This window comes from Tenrec ecaudatus, chromosome 6, assembly GCF_050624435.1.
Source record: "Tenrec ecaudatus isolate mTenEca1 chromosome 6, mTenEca1.hap1, whole genome shotgun sequence".
Lineage (NCBI taxonomy): Eukaryota > Metazoa > Chordata > Mammalia > Afrosoricida > Tenrecidae > Tenrec > Tenrec ecaudatus.
This window is the reverse complement of record NC_134535.1, coordinates 164,068,078-164,089,310: the sequence shown is the minus strand read 5'-3', so window position 1 is coordinate 164,089,310 and position 21,233 is coordinate 164,068,078. Positions and strand designations below refer to the sequence as shown.

Here is a 21,233-nt window from a genome sequence, read left to right as displayed (position 1 = left end):
GGAGTCAATCGCATGTGCAAACAACTGCGCCGAGTGCAGCAAACTCACAAGCTACGTTATCGCCAATTTTTAGACCTTGGTGTATTTTTTTTCTCTTAAATGTAAGAAAGGGTATTAAAAGAGTGCGGGAACTGGACCAAGTAAGAAGACAAAGACGTATCACTTTCATACGGAATGGGGGATTCTGACACTACAAGCCAGCGTTCAGCTGAAGTCCAGAGCGCATGAGCAGTTCTGGAACTTACTCGCAGAGGGAAAGTACCCAAACATGAGAAAATATGCTACCTCCTTGACTGCATGATTCGGATCTGCTTATTGATGTGAGTCAGCCTTTTCCCACATCAAGATCATTAAGTCCAAGTACCGTCCCACCGTGACTGATGATCATTTGGAATGTGCTTGAGGCTGGCTTTCAGCAGCTACTGTCCGGACTATGCATCCCTGGCTCATTCCATTCAGGGCAAGTCATCAGAGTAAACTCAGGTCATGACCAAAAATGTACATAGTTAATTGTGTTGTGTTGTGCAATATGGAGTCATGCGGTTATGCAACGTGCATCAACATAGATTGTACATATAAAGAATTCGCAATGCATTTATGAATAAATATAATAAGTAAATAAAAATAAATACATGTTTTGCATTTTTGTAGTTGGTAGATCATTTTGACTTGATCATTATATAAGTAACTCGCGTGCTGAAAAAGTGTGAGCCCCCCTGGACAAGGGTGTCTACTCCCATGAAGAGTTACGGCCTTGGAAACCTACAGACGCAGTCCTACCCTGTTCTATAGGGTCACCATCGGTGAGAATTGAGTTGATGGTAGTGAACTTGGAAGTCCCAATAAGGAGCTCTGGTGGTGTAATGGTTAAAGTGTTGGAGTGCTAACTGAAAGCAGCAATTCAAAAGGTCAGCGGTTCAAATCCACAAAGAAAAGTATGGCGCTCTGCTGCCACCCAGATGATAGAGCCTGGGAAGCCTGCTAGAAGAGTTTAGCCTCTGTCCTATAGGGTTGCTATGAATCTGGATCAGTAATAGTAAGGGGGTTGGATATGGTTTAGTTTAAGTTCCAATAGCAAGTTTCTTGAATTGCTTGATTCTGAACTGAGTCTTTAGTTTCGGGAGAGCTATGTGGCAATGATGCAAGCCATGATTGGTTTAAAGAATTCATTTTACATGGTGTGACAGCAGTATTTCTTTCCCAAAGAGATGCAAGGTTTAATTTAAAGAGTTCCTCCGTGAATATTATTCATTTTATTTTAAAAGTACAGTTCAGGGTAAAGCAAATGGATAAATAAATATAATTTCCAAGCAAACGAGCACTGACAAAGACCACCCAAATGCAAATCTATTAAAAATAGACCTTGTCTTTGCTGTTTATTTCACATTATCTAAATACAGCCAGTTACGCAAATGTACATTTTCATTTCACATCTTTGCTTTCCCAAGACGCGCGCTTCAGAACCAAGAACACGTTTGCAATATTCAAGCTGGAAAACTTGCTTGAAGCAAACCCAGATCTCTGCTACTTCATTCTTCCTGCACATGAACTAAAGTTCCCCTAAAGAACTGAAGGGAAAATCAAGACCAGGAAAGGGAAAAGTGTGTGATACAGTACTAGGTTTTTTGTTTTGTCTTGTTTTTTAGAAAAAATCACATTGAATTAAAGACTTGAACATTTTAGTTGCAATCTATGAAAATTAAAATACATCTGCATTGCATTCTGATACTAAATGACTGCGTGTTCATTCTATTCGATGTTGCCCATAAGATCTTTTGTATCGCTAGCTCCTGGAGTTGCTCGACTGTTAAAATAAAGGGTATTTTCAAAGGTCCCTTCTCCAAGTGGGTGCATACGTCTTTTCTTGTAAAAGAAATAGGCAGTGAGGCCGGCACCAGCTAGAATCATAAGGACGACAATGACGACGACTCCTGTCACACCAGAAGATGCTTTGTAAGGGCCCATCTTTTGGGACTCGGCTGTAAAGAAATAAAATTATTAGGAAAAAAAGGTCGGGGGTGGGGTGCAGGCAAAATGTCAAGTGCTCTAGAGAACAATGCAGCTCTACTCTTTGGGGAATAAAACAAATTTTATAGATAGTCTTTGGAGCAGCATTTTTCAAATAGAAATTTGAGACATAGAATCAAGACTATCTATGGCAGAGAGTCATTCAACTGTTGAAATTATTGTTCAAGCACGTAACTTGTGGTTACGTAATTGTTGTGTGAGCTATTTAATCAACATCTTAGGATATGCCCTTTTCCAAAATAATTTAGGGCTGCTGACAAACACTATCACTTTTGTTTACTTTATAACAAGATAAAGAAAATAATGCTGAGAGTAATAATAGAAAGCTAAGTTTGAAAGTGGGGAGAAGAGAGGGTGGTGGACATTTGAATTCCTGAGTATAACTGGCCGACAAGCGGCACCCATCATGGTAAGATGAAGGTTGCCTGTAAGCTGCTCTTTTGTTTGCAGATATCTTTAACTCCCAACAACGACAAACAGGGAAATCTGATCAGTGACCCAACTCACTTAGTGTATAAAATCTTTTTTTGTTTTTTTATGTTGCTCAGAACAAAAAAACCACAAAGCTTCTGAGAGAAATTTCTTCTGTAGGTTCTTATATGATACCCCTTTGAAATAGGAAAAAACAACCAAATCCAATAAATAACACCTTCTAACTAAAACCCCAATCGGACTCCTAGATCTGTTTTTCTAGCGCATCAGACCCCGTGGGTGAATGACTTAGCGACCAAGAGTAACGTAGCTCAGCAATTCTTCTTGGGGGGGGGGGGGGTTGAGAAGGAAAAATTAGGGTCCTTAAGACAAACTATATTCCTGCATTACAATTCCAAAATTTGAAATTCTAGAACACTTTTACCTTTTGTTGTCATCAATGCATGAGTTGGTTCAGCTTCTAGAACTGTAAAAAAGAAAAAAAAACAAACATTCGTAACTATTATTTGGCTTACAGACATATGGAATCTTGCATATTTGATATATGGTAATATGATATGTATGTGTAGGTATATATAGTTATAGTTATATTTTACAGCTGTACGAATATATGGGAAGATTTCCAAATGAGATCCTTCAATATTACCTGTAAATAATAAATTATAGGCTAACCACACTCATGTCCATTGAGTCATTGCTAATTAACAGAGACCCTATAGGACAGAACAGAACTGCCCCGTGGGTTTCCGAGTCTAAATCTCACACCCTCTTTCTTCCTTCAGAGTAGATGGTGGTTTCACACTGCTGACCTTGGGGTTAGGAGCCCAGCATATAACTACTCAGACCACCGAAGTCTAAGATATGACAAGATATTTGTGGGAGTATTATTTTATCTTCTTTCCTTTGTTAGTCTGTGATTTGATTAATGATCTCTTGGGAAGGATATTAAAGGAAGTGTAATGGCATCGAACATTAAGAGGCAGATCATGGCACATGGTGGGCATTTACTGCAGTTACTCCCCCATTCCCGGTCCTTCCATGGTCTGCCCCTCAGTCTCAGAAGGAGTCTTGTGTGATTTATTCTAGAATAAATCTTGCTTGCTCTCCGGAACCCTGGCCTCTTCTGGTTTGGGCTGAGGGATTGCCTCACTCCGATCCCCATCACACAGCGAGGTCCTGTCGCCTTACTCTCTCAACTGCCTGCAGTTTTGCAAACCCAAATGCACCAATATCCCATTCTGAATGTGTGGACAAACCAGAATAATAATTGTGTAAGCCGAGCAGGGGGCAGTGTGCTATCTCACTCAGAGCTCCAGACAGCAGCTGAGTGCCACGTCAGCGTGGATGACTTTCACCCACTAAGGGTGGAATCTGGCAATCGCAACGTCCACTCACCCTGGATAGCTTCCTCTTTGGAAGCAAGAGGTGCCCTGGGGCAAAATGTTCTACTTACTCTTTTGTCTTTTACAAATGTATCCTTTATAGGAAGAACAGTGGATGTTATTCCAAAACCCAGACGCTGAGAGCAAATGTACACAGTCATTGCGTTCGCCAGTGGGGTCTCCTGTGTTCCAGTTGACGAAGGAGACGGGGTTGTTGTTTATCCAGAGCCACATCCCTGTTTATCACACAAAGGCAAAGAGGAGAAGTTCAACACCGTCCACCTTCACTTGGAAATACGTCGTGGAAATGGTCGCATGACGTTATGAATGTGATTCATGTTCCCGAACTGGGCACACGAAACATTGAGGTGGCAAGTATTATTTAATGTATGTATATGCATCTCACCGTGAAGTACTTTACATAATACCTCTTAAAATAAGTTCTGCTTCCTCGCACAAGGTTTCTAAGCATGCTTTTTCACACTGGAATTAATAATAGTTTACAAACAGACCTGAAGATGTTTTTATATAGCTTTAGTTAAAACGTTTCTCTAATCAGTACAAATATTTATAGTTAACCCACTTTTGGGGGGCATAAGATAAAAAATGCTTATAAAATCTCTTAAAAATCACTCGACTACAGGAAATATGCTTTTAACTAGCACCTTTAGAGATATGGGGATCATTTACATTTTTAGTCCTTAGATTTTAAATAAAAATATGATTTTGAGCTTTTAATTTTTTCACAAAGTAGTCATTACGTAAAGCAAGGATGCCTGGAACTGAAACATTTATAATATATGACATTTTGAATACTGTGTGATTAAATAATGGCTCTGTGAAAATTACCATCGACATTCCTGTACAATCCGATCCAAAAATTGGTTTTACTCTTCAGGGGCTCCACCCGGTATGATAGAAAATCTGATTCAGCAGCACTTTCTATAGAAACCAAAGTGGAACCTGAAAAACAGAAAAGGACAAATGGGAAACTGGGCAACTAGTTGGATGATTATGATATCACAACAATCCAGATGAGATTAAGATGGACTCATTATTAGTATTGAATTTAATAATGAAAATCTGTATACTTTCAAAATATTGCCAATATATTCTAAGAACTTCTTGCCAAGCATTTTGCTTTGGGGTTTTCAAGTTTAATCTCTTCAAGTTTTTTACAACTTCATGGAATACATAAAATTGCTACTCCATTTTACAGATAAGAAAACCAAAGCACAGAGAATAATGAATAAGAATCATTGAAACTAAATTGGCATTAATCCAAATGAGATTGTTATACACTGAGAAGCTAAGTATAATTACCCAAGCAACTCAAGAAAATAACTAATATAAGGGACTTAAAAAAATAGTTGCAGTTTCCATTGTCTTTTAATTTCATTTATCCACAAACTTTTTGAAGTCCTCTTGGTCAGTAAAATAAGTGACAAGAGAATTCAAAAGTATTCTAGAAACTATCTATTTAACAAAAAAGAAGGCAGTAACTAAAGCACAGAGGGAGTGTGTGGGGAGAACAACCCACAAACATCATGATATATATATATATATATATATATATATATATATATATATATATATATATATATATATATATATATATATAACAAGTAGCAGACATATATATATAAATGACAAGTGGCAGACATAAATTCTACCTTATCTGTAATTATCGGAAATATACCCAAGAGACAGATTGGTTGATGAATAGAAAAAGGACCAAATTGGATACTGTTAACAAATAACACTTTTAGATTAATAAACTTAAATACCCAGAAAATGAAAGGATGGCGGGGGGATGTACCACACCAACACTATCTTACAAAGAGCTGGAGGGGTGAGGTTATACTAGTACTACATAAAATAGGCTTCTAGACAAACATTGTTAGCCGCGACAAATAAGCTGTTTGGGAGTCGTGAGACAAGTTGCAATCCATCAAGTGAATATAATAATTATAAGCTCATGTGCACCTAACAACTCTCTCCCTTTTGCCGCCATCAAGTCGATGCCGACTCAGTAACCCTAGAGAGCAGGGTAGAATGGTCCTGTGGGGTTCGGACACCATAACTCTTTGCAGGAGTAAAGAGAGTCCCATCTTTCTCCTGTGGAGCGACTGGAGTTTTGAACTTCTGACCTTGCAGCTACCAGCCAAACACATTACCACGACACCACCAGGACTCACACACCTGGCATCACAGGTAAAACAGATGAGGAAAGGCTGACAAAGCAGACATCCTCTGCCTCAAAGTTGGAAATCCAAAGTCAAGGTTGACTTATCAATGAGCCTTAGGGGAGGAAAGGGGTGCAGCTCTTTTTTAATTAATTTATTTATTTTATGGATGATCGTACAGCTCTTATCACAACCCATCCATCCATCCACTGTGTCAAGCACATCTGTACATAAGTTGACATCATATTTTTCAAAACATTTTCTTTCTACTCGAGCCCTTGCTATCAGCTCCTCATTTTGTTCCCTCCCTCCCCCAGGAACCTCTGATAATTTATAAAGTATCACTTTTTTCATGTCTTACACCAACTGCCTTCTTTCTTCACCCACTTTTCTGTTGCCCGTCCCCCTGGGAGGGCGCCATACATCGATTATTGTGATCGGTTTCTCCTTACTCCCCCCACCCCCACCCCCCTTCGCTTACCCTCCTAGAATCGCTGCTGCCATTATTGGTCTTGAGAGGGTTAATCTGCCCTGGATTCCCTGTGTCGAAAGCTCTTATCTGTATCAGTGTACATGTTCTGGTAGAGCCAGATTTTGAGGTAGAATTGGGGTCCTGATAGTGGTGAGCGGGGGAGCCTTAAAGAACTAGAGGAAGGTTGTATGTTTCATTGATGCTACACTGTACCCTGACTGGATCATCTCTTCCTTGTGACCCTTCTGACAGGGGGATGTCCAACTGTCTACAGATGGGCTTTGGGTCTCCACTCTGCCCTCCCCCTCATTCACCTCGATATGATTTTTTTAAGACAACTGTTGGATGAAAAGCTTTGCATAATGGCAGAATCAAAATATACTAAATAATTCAGAAAAACAATCTATGAGATTAAGGGAACTTTAAAATGCACCTTAAAAAAAACTTATATGACTTTCTCCCCCTTGGGGTGCGTTGGGGGATATCACCTATGTTGTGCCCAGGAGTCCTGGTGGCTTAGTGGTTCCGAGCTGGGTTTTGATCCTAAGGTTCGCAGTTTGAAACCACCAGCCGATCTGTCAGAGACAGAAGGGGCTGTCCACTCCCATAAGGGGTTACAGTCTGAGAGACTCGTGGGGGCAGTGTTACCCTGTCTTATAGGGTTGCTACAAGTCGGCGTCGACTCAGCATCGGTGACTGAGATTTTTAAGTGATGCTTGTTCAAGCTTTGCCTTTCTTTACACATATGCTAATGAAAACGAAATACTTTGTCATCCATTGGAAAACATGAAAGCCAGGATTGATGAACCTATAGGGATAGCAAGTAGAATAAGGTGGGGTTTTTTTTTGGCGTGGGGTACAGTTTTAGGAGGCAAGGTAAAAGGGAAATAATGTCAAGGAGTCCAGGAAGAAAAACAATGCTTAGAAACCGATTGTGGTAGCAACTGTACAATACTGTTTGGCCTGAGGGAGCTTTGGAATAATAGGATATCTGAATTAACTCCCAATTAATAAATACACTTTTTTAAGTGGTCAAGCAAAATGGCCCCTGGACACTTGTAAAGCCTGAGCTTTCCAGTAATAGGAGGTGAACACAACACTCTGCCTAACAAAATAGGAAAGTGGACGGAGTCTCAGAGCTGAAAGAAAGCCAGACTGTCTCAAAAGATGACTGCTTCCAACCTGAATTCTCTAAAACGTGGAAGGTAGGCTACTGATAAGGCTACAAAGTTAGACATTAGGTATTGAGAGACCTTATCTCAAACGTCTTGCCAAATAGACCATGGAAAACAACAAACGAGGAATTGGTCTGTGCAGTAGGTTGCTCTTGCTCGGTGCTGTTACTATTTGAAGATGGAAGAAGGGAGGACAGCCTCCGTGTGGCACTTACCCATCCGGAGGCATTCTAGTGAGGCCTGACCCCAGCTCCTGGTGTACGAGGATTCGATGTAGTAGCAGTGGCCATGGAAAGGGATCCACGCTGTGTGATCGGACTCTGGGCATCGGCCCGGCAGCTGTGGAGGCTCCGTGGCAGGGATGTCTGTGAGATAAGGTGCATTTAAAACAAAGCAGAACCTAAAGATTTCCATATTAACTAGAATATCCTGGCGGATCAAGGAATATCTTACCATCCATCACTAGGGAAGAGACACTTCTAATGGTTTAGATTCGCATGATTTTCATTTTAACTACATCCAATAGCATGTACCATGGTATGGTGGTAATCGATCCTCCTTTTAACAATAAATTTTAAAAAGTAGACCAGTGGGTACCTCCCAAGATATTGATACTTAAAAAAAAATCTCTCAAAAAAATCTTAAAGTGGACCCCCCCCCAATTGCCACTGTCCCTCTCTCTGAGATGCTAGACACTATCGGCCTCCCTCAACCAGCAAAGACAACCATTGGACAAGCAAATGAGATAATTAGCATTCTAGATCTTAGTCTCAAATATAATATTCTAACGGAATCTATCTTCAGTCTGATAAAAATGACCTTGATATCGATGTATCAAAACACTGGCTTAAGAGGCTAATCTCAAAAATAAACATTCAGATATTCAATATTTTTTAAATGGATTTTAATAAAGAACATAGTCTAGGTCCATTGTGTTGACACATGTATATTAATTTAGCACTGAGTGAGCCTTCCTTTAGGTGAAGCAATATATTTAAACCCTCTTAGCCCCTTAAAGCACATCATTATTTTAAAATATCACTAGTGATGCGTCCTGACTTGCTCAGACGATTTCTAAGGCCTGATGGTCTGCTTTATGTAGACAAATACCATTTGATCGTTTGCAGACGGAGTAGAGACTTTCATTGCAATGTGCCGTCTTCCAGTAGCCGTCGGTGTCCAGGTAAACACAGGCTGACTTCAGTTTGGGTTCATCAGCAGCCCAGTTGGTGTACCTCACCCTCCAGTTATCAGTCCACACGTATTCATTCTTAGTCTGCAAAGATAAAATCCACCATGAGCATGGAGCCTCGCTACAAGTCAGAAACTAGCAACAAAAGAATCAAGCAAGGGGGAAAACAGATTTATCATTTGACATAGAATCTTAAACATTGGGCAAGAAGAAAGGGTCATTATAAGTCACTTCTACCTATTTTTTCTCAAATTGAGTAAATCCAGCCCCCCCCCCCTCTTTTTTTCTTTAGGATGGGGAAAGACTAATTCTTGCGGATGACCAAGAATATTACTTTGGAAGCTAATTTGAAGAATACTGACCAAAGCATCCCCCCCCCACAACAACCCTAGTACCTAATTCTTATAGAATTCTTTCATATCTGCAGATTTTCCACACGCAAAATTTATTTTAACAAGTGTAATATTACTTGTGCTATTATTGACATTAAAATAAAAGTTAAATGATTTTCAATGAACTTTGAGACAAGCAATAATCTAATCTGAAATCATGTCAGTGATAAATAACAGCTAAACCTACACAGAAAGTTCGAAGAAAAGCCTAGGGCCTTTTAACAGGCGGTCTTTCAACTATTAAAGTCATGGAATCATTTTTAAACACTGTTTTGTTCAACATATTCCTATTTATTAAATTTAAAATTAAATATTAAACAGTTTATTAAATTTAAATATTAAACTGTTTATTAAATTTATTTTTTAAAGTCTAGGGTCCTATAGCATGTGTCCTCAGGTGTATCTGGTCAACCCATCCCTTGTCTCAGAAGAAAACTGCTCGGTGCTCCCCCAGCCAAGAGACGCTGTTGCACGACAGCCACCATCTAGGATCAAGGGCAGGTGTCTGCTTCTGCTGCCCCTGACCATTCCAGTGCTCCGCCAGTGTTTAGGGAAACACTGTCTGATGTTAACATCAAAATATTACTTCCCAATAATATGCTTTTAACAATGTGGATTTGATTTTACAGATAAGCCATTAGAACAGGTGGTACCATTTTTAAAAATTCTCTCAACTCTTCCCTTTTTAACTGTGTCATTTAATTTATCAAGCCAATTACCAAAAATTGCATGTCAAAATAAGAAATGGTCTATCTCTAGTTAAAAATTTGCAGTCTTCTACCACGCATGCGCCAATAGCACTTCAAATACCATTAACTCCATCAACATAGAGAAAAAAATAATATTGCTTTAATTATAAATAGTGATATAGTGGTAAGCTATTTTATTTTTCCAAAAATGATTAAAAGCTCATTTTAATCCCACAAGAGAATTAGGACCATGTCCATGAGAAAAAAATTAACAACTGCTGATTTAATGACTAAAAATGAGTTTGTGTAGAAACATAAAAATAGCCTGCCTAAATTTAATCTCAGAAAACATTATGTAACTACTTTGTTTTGAATAGTCACTTTCCCCCTTAAAAATTCTCCTAGAGGCATAAAGTATAAGTTTCAATCTCTGCGTGATGTCATGGTAATCGCTATAAAATCTGACACCAATCTCCTGTGCTGTTTCATGCCCGTGGGACTCCTCTCCTGTTCCCTATTGTCCTAAGTCGAGACAGTCCTACATTCTTGAGAAGCCCCCTTGGCCTTGGCCTTGCCATGGCACAGTTTGCCCCTCCCCACATACTTTCTGCATGCCTCCCTTCACTCAAAAACGCACTTCCATTGATTCCTTCTGATTCATGGCAACCCTACGGGACAGAACACCCCCTGTGAGTCTCCAAGACTGTAACACTTTATAGGAGTCAAAAGCCTCATCTTTTTCCCATAGAGCGACTGGTGGTTTTGAACTGCTGAACTCATGGCTATGCCCAATGGGTAAGCACTACACCATCACAATTCCCTTAATTACTTGTGGGCACATCTACTTCTTCTAGCAAGTGTGCTGGCTGGATGGAGAATGGATGGATGTAAGTAGTCTCACGAGGCGCCAGAGTAGACTCACTTCAAGAACATTTTGCCAATGATCTCACTGTTCTACTGCCCTGGCCTCATCCCTTACTCCACCCCCTTCTCTGCCAACCTTCCCTTCTCTGGTACAGAACATGTGGACTTTCCCCAGTGAACGGTTTTCCATACATGGAAAGAAGGGCCACGACTTCAGAACCTAGAACCTCTCCATCATGGTGTGCCGTCAACATTGAACAGTATCATCAGCCGGCAGCTCTGCCCCTGACCTTCTTAATTTTTACAACACAGGTATAATCATTATATTAAAAAGACATGCATGAATAAATAGTCTTATTCCCAGAGCTTAATTTATAATTAAAAGCAAGATGATAATAGATACATTACAACATTCTTACTTTGATTTGGACACAAATCACAAGCTTTTTAAACTCAGTGCAAGTTTTGTTCATCTTAGTGCCATTCATAATTTACAGGTAATAAGTGTCCAACAGAATACACCAGGAAAGGGCCCTTTTCCATCACCATTTATGAACACGTCAGGTGGTGTACGTTTCTGGCATCTTACCAGGTTACTGTTCAGGGCGATCCACACAGGTACATTAGAGGGCTGCATTTGAAGCCATACAAATGCATTACTATAGGAATCTAGGATGCTTCCAATCTTTGAATTCTGGATCTTGCAATTATTCTCGGCTTCGAACCATGTGTATTTATGCTTAACGAGTGAATAGCTGTCTTCTCCAAAACTGATAAAACCCTCTGGTGGACTTGTCGCAGGAAGAGGCAAGGAATGGACTGAAAGTAGAATGTTTTCATTAGCTTTTTCAACAAACAGTAATTGAACTCACCTAAAGCTTATACAGTATCTAGACGAAAGAAAGAAATGGCATAGTAGTCTAGGATGGATTTTTTTAACTACAAGATCAAGAACAGTCCTCTCCCACACCCACCCCCAGTTAGTTACATTCCATCCAGGAATTTGCATGTACAGTGATTCCTTGATTGTTAAATGTCTCTAAGCCCCAACTCTCTATTACTCAAAGAGGAAACTTCTAATAAATGAATTTTTAAAAATCTGCTCTGTGTTCGTAACCTTGCTCAGTAATCCAACCAAATCTCTGACTTGAAGAAACCTAGGCAGGTCGAGAGTGAGTCACTGTATTTTGTTTTGGTATTTAATGGACTGTATTTCTTGTGTGTAGGGGATGCTTCCACAACCCAGGGCTGTTAACATTGTGTAAAAGTACCGGAAAAATGATTTTTTACAAGTGTAATTTGGGGGTCTCAAACCCGTGTATTTGGCTTTCTACTCTTTCTTATCGGAAAAAATATGTTTTAGAAGTTCTAGAAATTCTCAGTGTTTGGACACGACTTGGGAACAAATTGAGTTGGACAAGAAGGTGTTGCTGTATTTGTGTCTGTGGGACTTCACCTGTGAGAAACGGTCCTACACTACAGTGATTTTGGTTTCTGGAATGAAGCCCTAAATTAGTCACTGGTTTGCTTACCCTTTATTTCATGAACAAACTCTACTCTTAATGTTATTTTCCTGGACCTTTCATGCAAGCCCCGCAAAAAGCTTATTTCTAAACTGACCCAGAGGTGGAAGCTCCTATAAGTCAAGGTCATTGTGAGTCTTGTGTTTTAGTTTGTCCTCCTCAACCACCTAACATGAGTCTCTAATCAATGAACCATCGTTACTCCGAATCACTATTCTAAGCCCTAGGAACAAACAAACAAAGAAAACCTTGCTGCCTGCATGTCTTAGCTGACCTCGGGGCCAGGGTCAGGAACCAAGAGCAAAAGGCAAAGTCTGGCCTTTGGTTTATTTTTGCAGCCCAAGAGCTAAGAATTTTTTTTAATGGTTTGAAGACATTTAAAAAAAAAGGACAACAGTTAGGGAGTGGGGTGGGGAGCTGGAAGTGGGGGAATGTGTGGTAATTCCTAACCATTATGAGTCAGATTTAATTCTATGGCCAAGGATTTGATTTATACCTGTGATTCTGAGCCCATTTGGGAATGGGTTGCCTTTGACATGTTTATGAGATGGGATTAGAGTAGGGCATGTCTTAAACCAGTCTCTTCTGAGATATAAAAGAATGTAAACTATTTTGTCATATCTTACACCGTCAGAAAATAGTAATAATTTATAAATTATCAAGGGTTCATGGGGGAGAGGGGAGCAGGGAGGGAGGGGAAAAATGAAGAGCTGATACCAAGGGCTCAACTAGAAAGCAAATGTTTTGAGAACGATGAGGGTAACAACTGTACAAAAGTGCTTGAAACAATGGATGGATGGATGGATGGTGATAAGAGTTGTACAAGGCCCAAAAAAATGATTGAAAGAAAAAAAGAGACTGTGAACAAGTGAGCAAGCACAGGCGGGAAAGAAATGCCGAGGCACATGAAAATCATGCTGAAGCAAAGAGCACAGTCCTCTGGAGTGGACAGAGAGAGAGCCGCTTCTAGAGCTGACACCTGGGATCCAGAGTTCTAGCCTCCTGAACTCTGACTGCTAGATTTCGATTGGCTAAAATCCATGACAGCAGCACCAGAGCCCTAAGACAGGATTTGGCACTGGAAGGGTCAAGCAGATCCTCTCACAGCTAAAATGTAGAAGTCATTTTGGAATTGGGTAGCAGGCAGAGGCTGGAAGAGTTTTAAAGGGAAAGCCTTGGAAGGGCCCACATTGCCCCGAAGAGACTGTGGGTAGCATGATTGACATCACAGGCAAGTCCGGTGAGGGCGGAAAGAAGTGAGGGGAACGGTACAGAGAGTCTCGATCATTTGTAAGAAGATCCACAGCGCCGTGACTGTTGCTGGAAATATGGCTGTTAAAGGTTCTTTCCGTGAGGTGTCGAGGAAAAAAAAGATGAATGTGTGATTGGTCCGTGGAATGAGGGTTATCGTTTCTATGCCGTGGCAAAGAACCTGTGCGAATTACGTTCACGTGTTTGGTGGAAGGTAGCACTCCTGAGTGATGAACTTAAAGATCTGACTGGTGAGATTTCTGAGCGATGTCTTAAAGGGAGCACAAGGATTTCCCTTGCTGCTTATATAGAACGCAAGAGGAAAGAGATGTACCTGTAAATGAATGAAACCAAATAAAGGGAGAGATGGGGAAAGGTCCTACTGTACAAAAGGAGAGCCCCTGTCCTCAAATGCTCCTGGAGCAGGTGGCTTAAAGAGTTAAGCCTGTCGCTGGAACTAACCAAGCCCAGCAGAAAACTCCTCCGCTTAGACTGAAGAGGGAAAAGCGAGGAAACCAGACTGGTTCCCTTTCGGAATTCTACAGACAGGCAACTGGCCCTTCAAGCAAATCACAGCGTCCTCATCCCTGGAGCAGCTCAGAAATCTGCAGAACTGTTGGAAGCAGCATCATGGGCAGCAGGGCCTCCTCCGTTTCAAAGGGACATTTCTGCATCATCTATGGCTGCTTTCATGCGACTGAACTCTAGATAGCATGACAGAGGCATGATGGCTCACAAAGCTTAATGCATTGACAATCTTGCTAAATTTGATTACTCTTGCTCTGCTGGCTCTACATACTGTTACCTACTCAATTTGGCTTGCACAATTCCCTGGCCCAGTCCACTTTTGACTCACACCTTCTTCCCTGTTCTGTCTCTGCACAAGTGCCAACTATGCTTTCGAATAGGCCTAGTAAGGTAACAAGGCTGATTCAGAGGGAAACACAAGGCGGCCTCCCCTTTTAGCTGCTGTTGCTGCCATCTTGTGTTGGTGTAACAGCATGAAACCAAGCCGCCCAGTCTTTTGTGGGCCTGAAATGAGGCCCTCCCTGGGAAATCAGAGTTTGTCTTCATACCCTTAGAAAGTGTCTGGACCACTCACCGCGGCAGAGGAGTTAGAAGTGAAGCTAAAAATTCTGTACATACATTTTTATATTCTAGATGTTTCCCTCAAGTGAGAGCAGACAGAGAGAAGAGAGGTGATTAGGGACTCGCATGAACTGGAGGGAAAGTGAAAGGGGAGTCAAGGCGTAATGGGCACTGAGCTTCAGCTAATGGAGACAAAAAACGCTGGAAATAGTGGGGCTGATTGTATCACAGTAATGCCACTGAATTGTGTTGCTTTACATATATAAAAAGTGTTGCTAAATATATATATATATATATATATATATATATATATATATATATATATGTCTATTAAAAAGCAAAAACATCGGTGCTGTGTCTCTTCTGGCGCGTGCTGTCCCTATAGGACAGGTAGAACCTGCTCCCACTTTCCAAGACGGTTGGTCAATCTCTTTGCAAACCCACCACACATCTTTCCCTGGTGGAGCAGCTGGCGGTTTAGCAGGGTCCTGTATACACTTCCTTACCAGAGCTCTGTATAGAAACACAACCCCTTCCCTGGAGTCAGACAATAGAAAAGTGGGTCAAGGGAGACAATGGACAGTGTAAGACATGAACAAATAATAATTTATAAATTATCAAGGGTTCATGAGGGAGGGAGGGTTGAGAAGGGAGGGGGAAAATGTGGAGCTGATGCCAAGGGCTCAAGTAGAAAGAAAAAGTTTTGAGAATGATGAGGGCAACGGATGTACAAATGGACGGATGCATGCATTGAGATAAGAGTTGCATGGCCCTCAATAAAATGATTTAAAAGAAGAAAAAAAGAAACACAACAGGGCTTCAAAGAGCTTGGAGAGAAATGAGGGGGAAAGAGAATGACTCATCCCCACAGTTTTGAAGGCCCTTTGGATTCTTTTCATGCTAAATTAGAGGACACGTTCACTCTTTTCCGCTTGTCACATATAAACCTAGACTTAGAGACTCAAACCAACCTACTTCTGTGGCAGGAAATTCTATGAAAGTAGGATGGAAGTACCACAGACTGACGCAAGCAGAAACAAATCTCTCTTGGGAGATGTTCAGGTAAAATGCCCTTGGGAGCAAGGATGGACCTGCGCTGAGGAGAGACAGCCCCTGGAGAAGGACATCATGCTTGGTACAGAGGAGGGGCAGTGAAAAAGAGGCAGACGGGTTCATGAGGGAGGGGGACGTGGGGAGGGGGGGAATGAGGAGCTGATGACAAGGGCTCAAGTAGAAAGCAAATGTTTTGAGAAGGATAGTGACAACACATGTACAAATGTGCTTGACACAATGGATGGATGGATGGATTGTGATAAGAGTTGTACCAGTCCCCAATAAAATGATTAAAAAACAAAACAAACAGGCCTGTGAGCAACAAGAATGACGGACATAGTGGCTCTAATGATATGTTCAGAGAGAAGAACAAGTATGAGGATGTCACAGGACGGGCTGGTACTTCATGCACTTATATTATATAAAGAGATAGACAGACAGAGGTACAATATATGCTTACTTCACAATCAGACATTGAAAGAGCTGGTTCCCACCAGCGGGGCAGGGTAGGACTTACCAAGTGGTGCCTGGCATATATAGCCTCGCTTACTGTCACACGGAATATCCATCCATTGCCCTGCATCCCTGGATTTGCCTCCGATCATAACAACACAGTCAGCCTGTGGATTCATGGAGAAAGAAAAGGAGAAAGACTGGGAGTCGGCCATGACTTAAATTCATTCATTAATCCAAAAAGAACCCCTCCGTGTGCACCACCTCCAAGTGTTAAGATCGTTCACATTCATTTTCAGAATGCTAAATCCATCATGACATCTCACGCAGTTGCCCCCACTTTCCATGGGATCCCTCACATCTGAACTCTTGAGTTTTGAATTCAGAAACCAAACAGGTTTGGATACCTTTTGAAGATAGGCCTGTGGCCCCTGTAATCAAACATGTTATGAATTGCTATCATAACTCGGGGGGGGGGGGGCAAACAAATCAGGAAAATTAGGAGAACACAGTATTCTCTCCAGAGGAATTCTCAGCATTATCCAGAAATATCTAGGCCCAGAATTATCATTAAAGAGAAAGAAGCACATCTCATAATCAATGGCATGTCAGAGTTTGATCAGCAGGGCTGTTTGATATCAAACAATCATGAACTCTTCCATCAATGGCATCTTCATCTCAATGAATTATGGTAATAAACCTCTTCTACCCTGACCTTTCTGTCATGAGAAACAGTACCGGTATCTTACTGTTTAAACTGAGCTGTAATTTTCTTCTAACTGAGAGTGTCCATGCAGATACACACCTGACGTGCCATAGCACTACGCCACTGCTACCCTCCCCTCGGCATAGAGGTGATTACAGGCGTGGACATAGTGGCCATCTACTGGGAATCTCCCGCAGGTACAAGATTTGACATTAACCCAATAGGCACAGGAGGCCCAATGTAATTAAGAATTTGTTTTTAGTTTTTTTTTAAACCATATATACCCGAGTATAAGTCGACCCGAATACCAGCCGAGGCAACCAAATTTGACCACAAAAAAAAAACTGCATTAAAAATGTGCTGAAAAACTTAGCTTATCTTCGAGTATATATGGTAATCATTTTATTGGGGCTCGTACAACTCTTATCACAATCCATACATCCATCCATTGTGTCAAGCATATTTGTACATTTGTTGCCATCATCATGCTCAAAACATTTGCTTTCTACTTGAGCCCTTGGTAACAGCTTCTCATTCTCCCCCCTCCCTCGCCCACTGTCTCTCCCTTGTGAACCCTTGATAATTTCTAAATTATTATTACTTTTTCATGTCTTACACTGACCGATGTCTCCCTTTACCCACTTTTCTGTTGTCCATCCCCCTGGGAGGGGTTATAGGTCAATCATTGTGATCGGTTTCCCCTTTCTCCCATCACCTTACCCCTCCCCTCCTGATATGGCTACTCTTATTACTGGTCCTCAAGCAATTTGTTTTTTGAGCCATCAAGTTTCAATTCTAACTTGTCTGCCATTTCCCCTTTGGTCTTGAAACTTTATATCCATAAAATACACACTTTATAATATGCATATACTCTCTCTTTCTCTTCTTCTGTGTCCCCCACCCTCTATCCCCCCAACGCTCCACATCCATACTCCCTCCACCCCCATCATTCCTTCATTTTGGGGTATACATCTTCTCCACTTTAATACACACTGACGCACATGGGTCTCCTTATCTCATTCGCATAGACTTAACCTACAAGGCATATACTCTTATTTTTTAGTGTGATAAGAAAATTAAATGATTTTAATGGATTCTAGGGAGCTTAGCTCATCTGTCCAAGCTAGAGGTTCCATTTAGTAGACTTCAACTCATGATACCTGAATTGGTGGCTTGTTCAGAAATAGACCGCCAGGCCTTTCCGCTGAGTTTCCCTGGTGCAGATTCCACCCTCCAGCTTTTAGGTTAGCAGCTGAGCGCATGGAGGTCCCAACCGCACACCAGACCTCCTTGTGAAAGTATCCTCTGTATGAAACTGCTGCTACTTCCCAGGCCACTGATTTCTGCTCAAACCTACTTCCTCCCTTTCCTTGCAGACTGCTTGCGTTGTCTGCTCGGCATGGCCCCCTCATCCTCTTGCTGAGCTCTCCTGGTATTACATTTCATGTTCTTTAAAAGAAAGCGCCATAGCTGGTGCTTCTTCACACACTTCCCCTCCGCTTAGGCACACAGAGGCAGCATTTTGTACAAATGAAGGTCTCCCGAGATGCCCACGACTTCATCTCACCTTAAGTTTCTTCCTCTTAGCTACTATGGTGCTTTGTAGCTGGTCCTGTCCTTATTTACATTTAATTCTTTACTTTCCTCTTTCACACACAAGAATATACTGGTAGTCTAGCTTCAGCATAAACTCCTTTAAGGTAAAAACGAAATCCTATGTTTCTTCGTGATTTTCTCAATGCCCGTAGCACGGTGTTGGCATCGATTTGTGGGCTGTTCCAAATATAGGGGTAAAAGTGGCCATTGACTCTCTTAAGTTAATGGACCATCACACCTAGTGCAGTGCCTTGCACGCCACCATGATCTATAGATGTAAGTTCCATAGCGCTGCTGCTGCTGCTGTTCTAAAGCAGTAGTGGCCCCCACACCTGCACCCCTAATACTGCAATCTCTTCACGAGTTTGGGGACCAGTGGGGGAAATAAAGCTGCTACCTCTAGCTTCAAGGGTAGGCTCAGATCACAAGATAGTTTCAGAGTGGTACTGGGCTTGCCTACTTCCTCAAGCACATCTGCTCCCATCTCCACATACACCCCCACGCCACAGAATTATTAACTGAAGCTGCGTTCCTTCCCTCCAGGGGGCTCCGTTTGAAATGGCTGAAAGCAGCCAGGATGAACTGGATCAGGGAATCCTCAGGGGGATTGCCCATAGACGGGTCATCAGTGATATGCCTTTGAGAAAGGTGACCTGAGCTGATACTTACATCTTCATAAGAGATGCTGCTTCTTCTACCACCAGGATAACCTTTCCCCCAGTTTGTGTAATGGACTCCCCGCTGATTCGTCCAAAGGAACGTGTGCTCTGAATTGACATCATTCATCCCAATCCAGGCATCAGTTTTGGATCCCCTCATGCTATAGGTAAGAAAGGCTGGAAGAAAATTTCACAAAATAATTTTAAGCTTTGGGGGAAGGGGTTCAAAATGTAGGAAGTCTCTAACATAGGTTGATGTCAACATAAAGAACATCCTTCGTATCTTTATTATTTTTCAAAAGCATATTCCAACCTGACCACTCTTCTCGATTGGACACGGGTGTCTCTATGGAGCACACCACAACTGCTCCGCAGGGTTTCTGAGACTGCAGTTAATTACAGAAGCAAGCCGCCTGGGCGGTCTCCCCACACGGTGGCTGCTGTCTTGGAGATGCCGACCATTCATTGAGCAGCCAGCACGTGTGACACCGGGGCTCCGTTGGTCTAACCTTAGCAAAGGGTTATGACTACAGTTTGGGATTCTGCAGAGTTTCTGACAATCTGACATGTTACTTTTGTTGTTGTTGTTGTTGTTGGTTGTTTAGACTCTGGATCCCAGCATAGGTTTGTATATACCGTCAGAGTGCCCTGCTGGTCAGCAGCCAGTCGTGAGCATGGCCCCGGACAGAGAAGCACTGGTTATGCCCTGAATGAATCAGGACAGACTCGGGGCAGCTCATCCCAGAGCTGCCAGGAGTACAGGCCTCCCACGTGACTGGCTCTCTACCCTGTGGAAGAAAGGCTTGCAAACCCTTGAACTTCACCAGCCTTCCTGAATGTCAATAGTTAAATAACTAAGCACTTGGAGTTGCTATTAGAATATTCAAGATCTATAAAAGCCCACGGGGACTAGGAGGATCTGTTTCTTTATGAACCGGACAATCCACAGAAGAACTACAGTAATCAAACAAACAAACCCCATCCAACAATGTGCAGAAAGAGGTGATTTCAGAGAGAGACTTATTTCTGTTTTAGTTCCTAAAAAAAAGAGCCTAACTTGTGCCTGATCCCCAACCTAACATGAAATGTGGAAAAGCTCTACCTGCCAATATTTTAACACCGATTTCTCTCTGCCAACAACCACACGGAGAAACCAACAACATGTGCCGGTGTTGCCAGAAATAATGTTATTTTATCTGAAAATTGTTTCCTTCTGCGCATCTCTATTACCCAGGTTCTGATTTTGGAATGCCAGGAACCGGCACTTTGTGGCTGGGAGAGGAAATCAGGGAGTGTTTCTTAGCCCCAAATGTGGAAGGCCGGTTGGAGAAATGGGACAGTAGTATGCTAGCCATTTTAATGTGTACTATGGATTGACCCCTTTCTTCCAGTGTCCGACAAGTTCCTGAACTCATCACCAGTTCTCAGTGAAGGTCTGGTTGATTTCTTGTACCCTGTGTCCTAAGAGAGCCCATGGAAGCCTTTGCCGAGGACAAGAAACTCTTGGGACCTAGCCCTTCAGGATTCTAGCATTCTTTTTCCTTCTTATAATTTTTGAGATGTATCTTTTTTTTATTTCCAGTATATGATTTTGGAAGTAAGAAAAGCCTCAGAACCAAAAGGAAATAGTTTATTCAGTTCACATGTCCCAGCATGCTTACAAATTCCTATGTACAGTAAAGAGTCGGCATCATTTATGCTCTGCGCCCGCCAACATATGACTCCCTAGCATCCATTTGAGTTTGCTTTGGTTAGGGGCCATCAAGTCATTGCTGACTCATAGCAACCTGATGTACAACAGAAGGAAACGCTGCCCGGTGCTGCCCTCCTCACCAGTGTGGTCATGTTTGAGCCCACTGCTGCAGCCACGGTGTCAGTACATCTCCTGGAGAGTCTTCCTCTTTTTTGGTGCCAAGCATGATGCCCTTTGCCAGGGACTGGTCTCTTGTGATAACATGTCGAAAGTACATGGGGCCAGTCCTCACCACCTACACTTCTAAGGAGCATTCTGGCCAAGATGGATGTATTTGTTCTCTGGTCGTCTTCCAATAGTCTACTCTAGCCCATCATTATGCTACATCAATCCTTCTA

General features: G+C 41.8%; 1 protein-coding gene across 1 annotated transcript in view; it reads right to left on the bottom strand.

Annotated features, from left to right (window-relative positions):
- Positions 1 to 1,728: 1,728 nt before the first annotated feature.
- Positions 1,729 to 21,233, bottom strand: part of MRC1 (mannose receptor C-type 1) — a 91,140-nt gene continuing 71,635 nt past the window's right edge. The window contains 9 exon segments of the mRNA XM_075553409.1: positions 1,729 to 1,979; positions 2,885 to 2,926; positions 3,914 to 4,078; positions 4,692 to 4,805; positions 7,891 to 8,040; positions 8,786 to 8,951; positions 11,402 to 11,631; positions 16,246 to 16,348; positions 19,153 to 19,319. Of these exon segments, the coding sequence (XP_075409524.1) occupies positions 1,729 to 1,979; positions 2,885 to 2,926; positions 3,914 to 4,078; positions 4,692 to 4,805; positions 7,891 to 8,040; positions 8,786 to 8,951; positions 11,402 to 11,631; positions 16,246 to 16,348; positions 19,153 to 19,319 (1,388 nt within the window).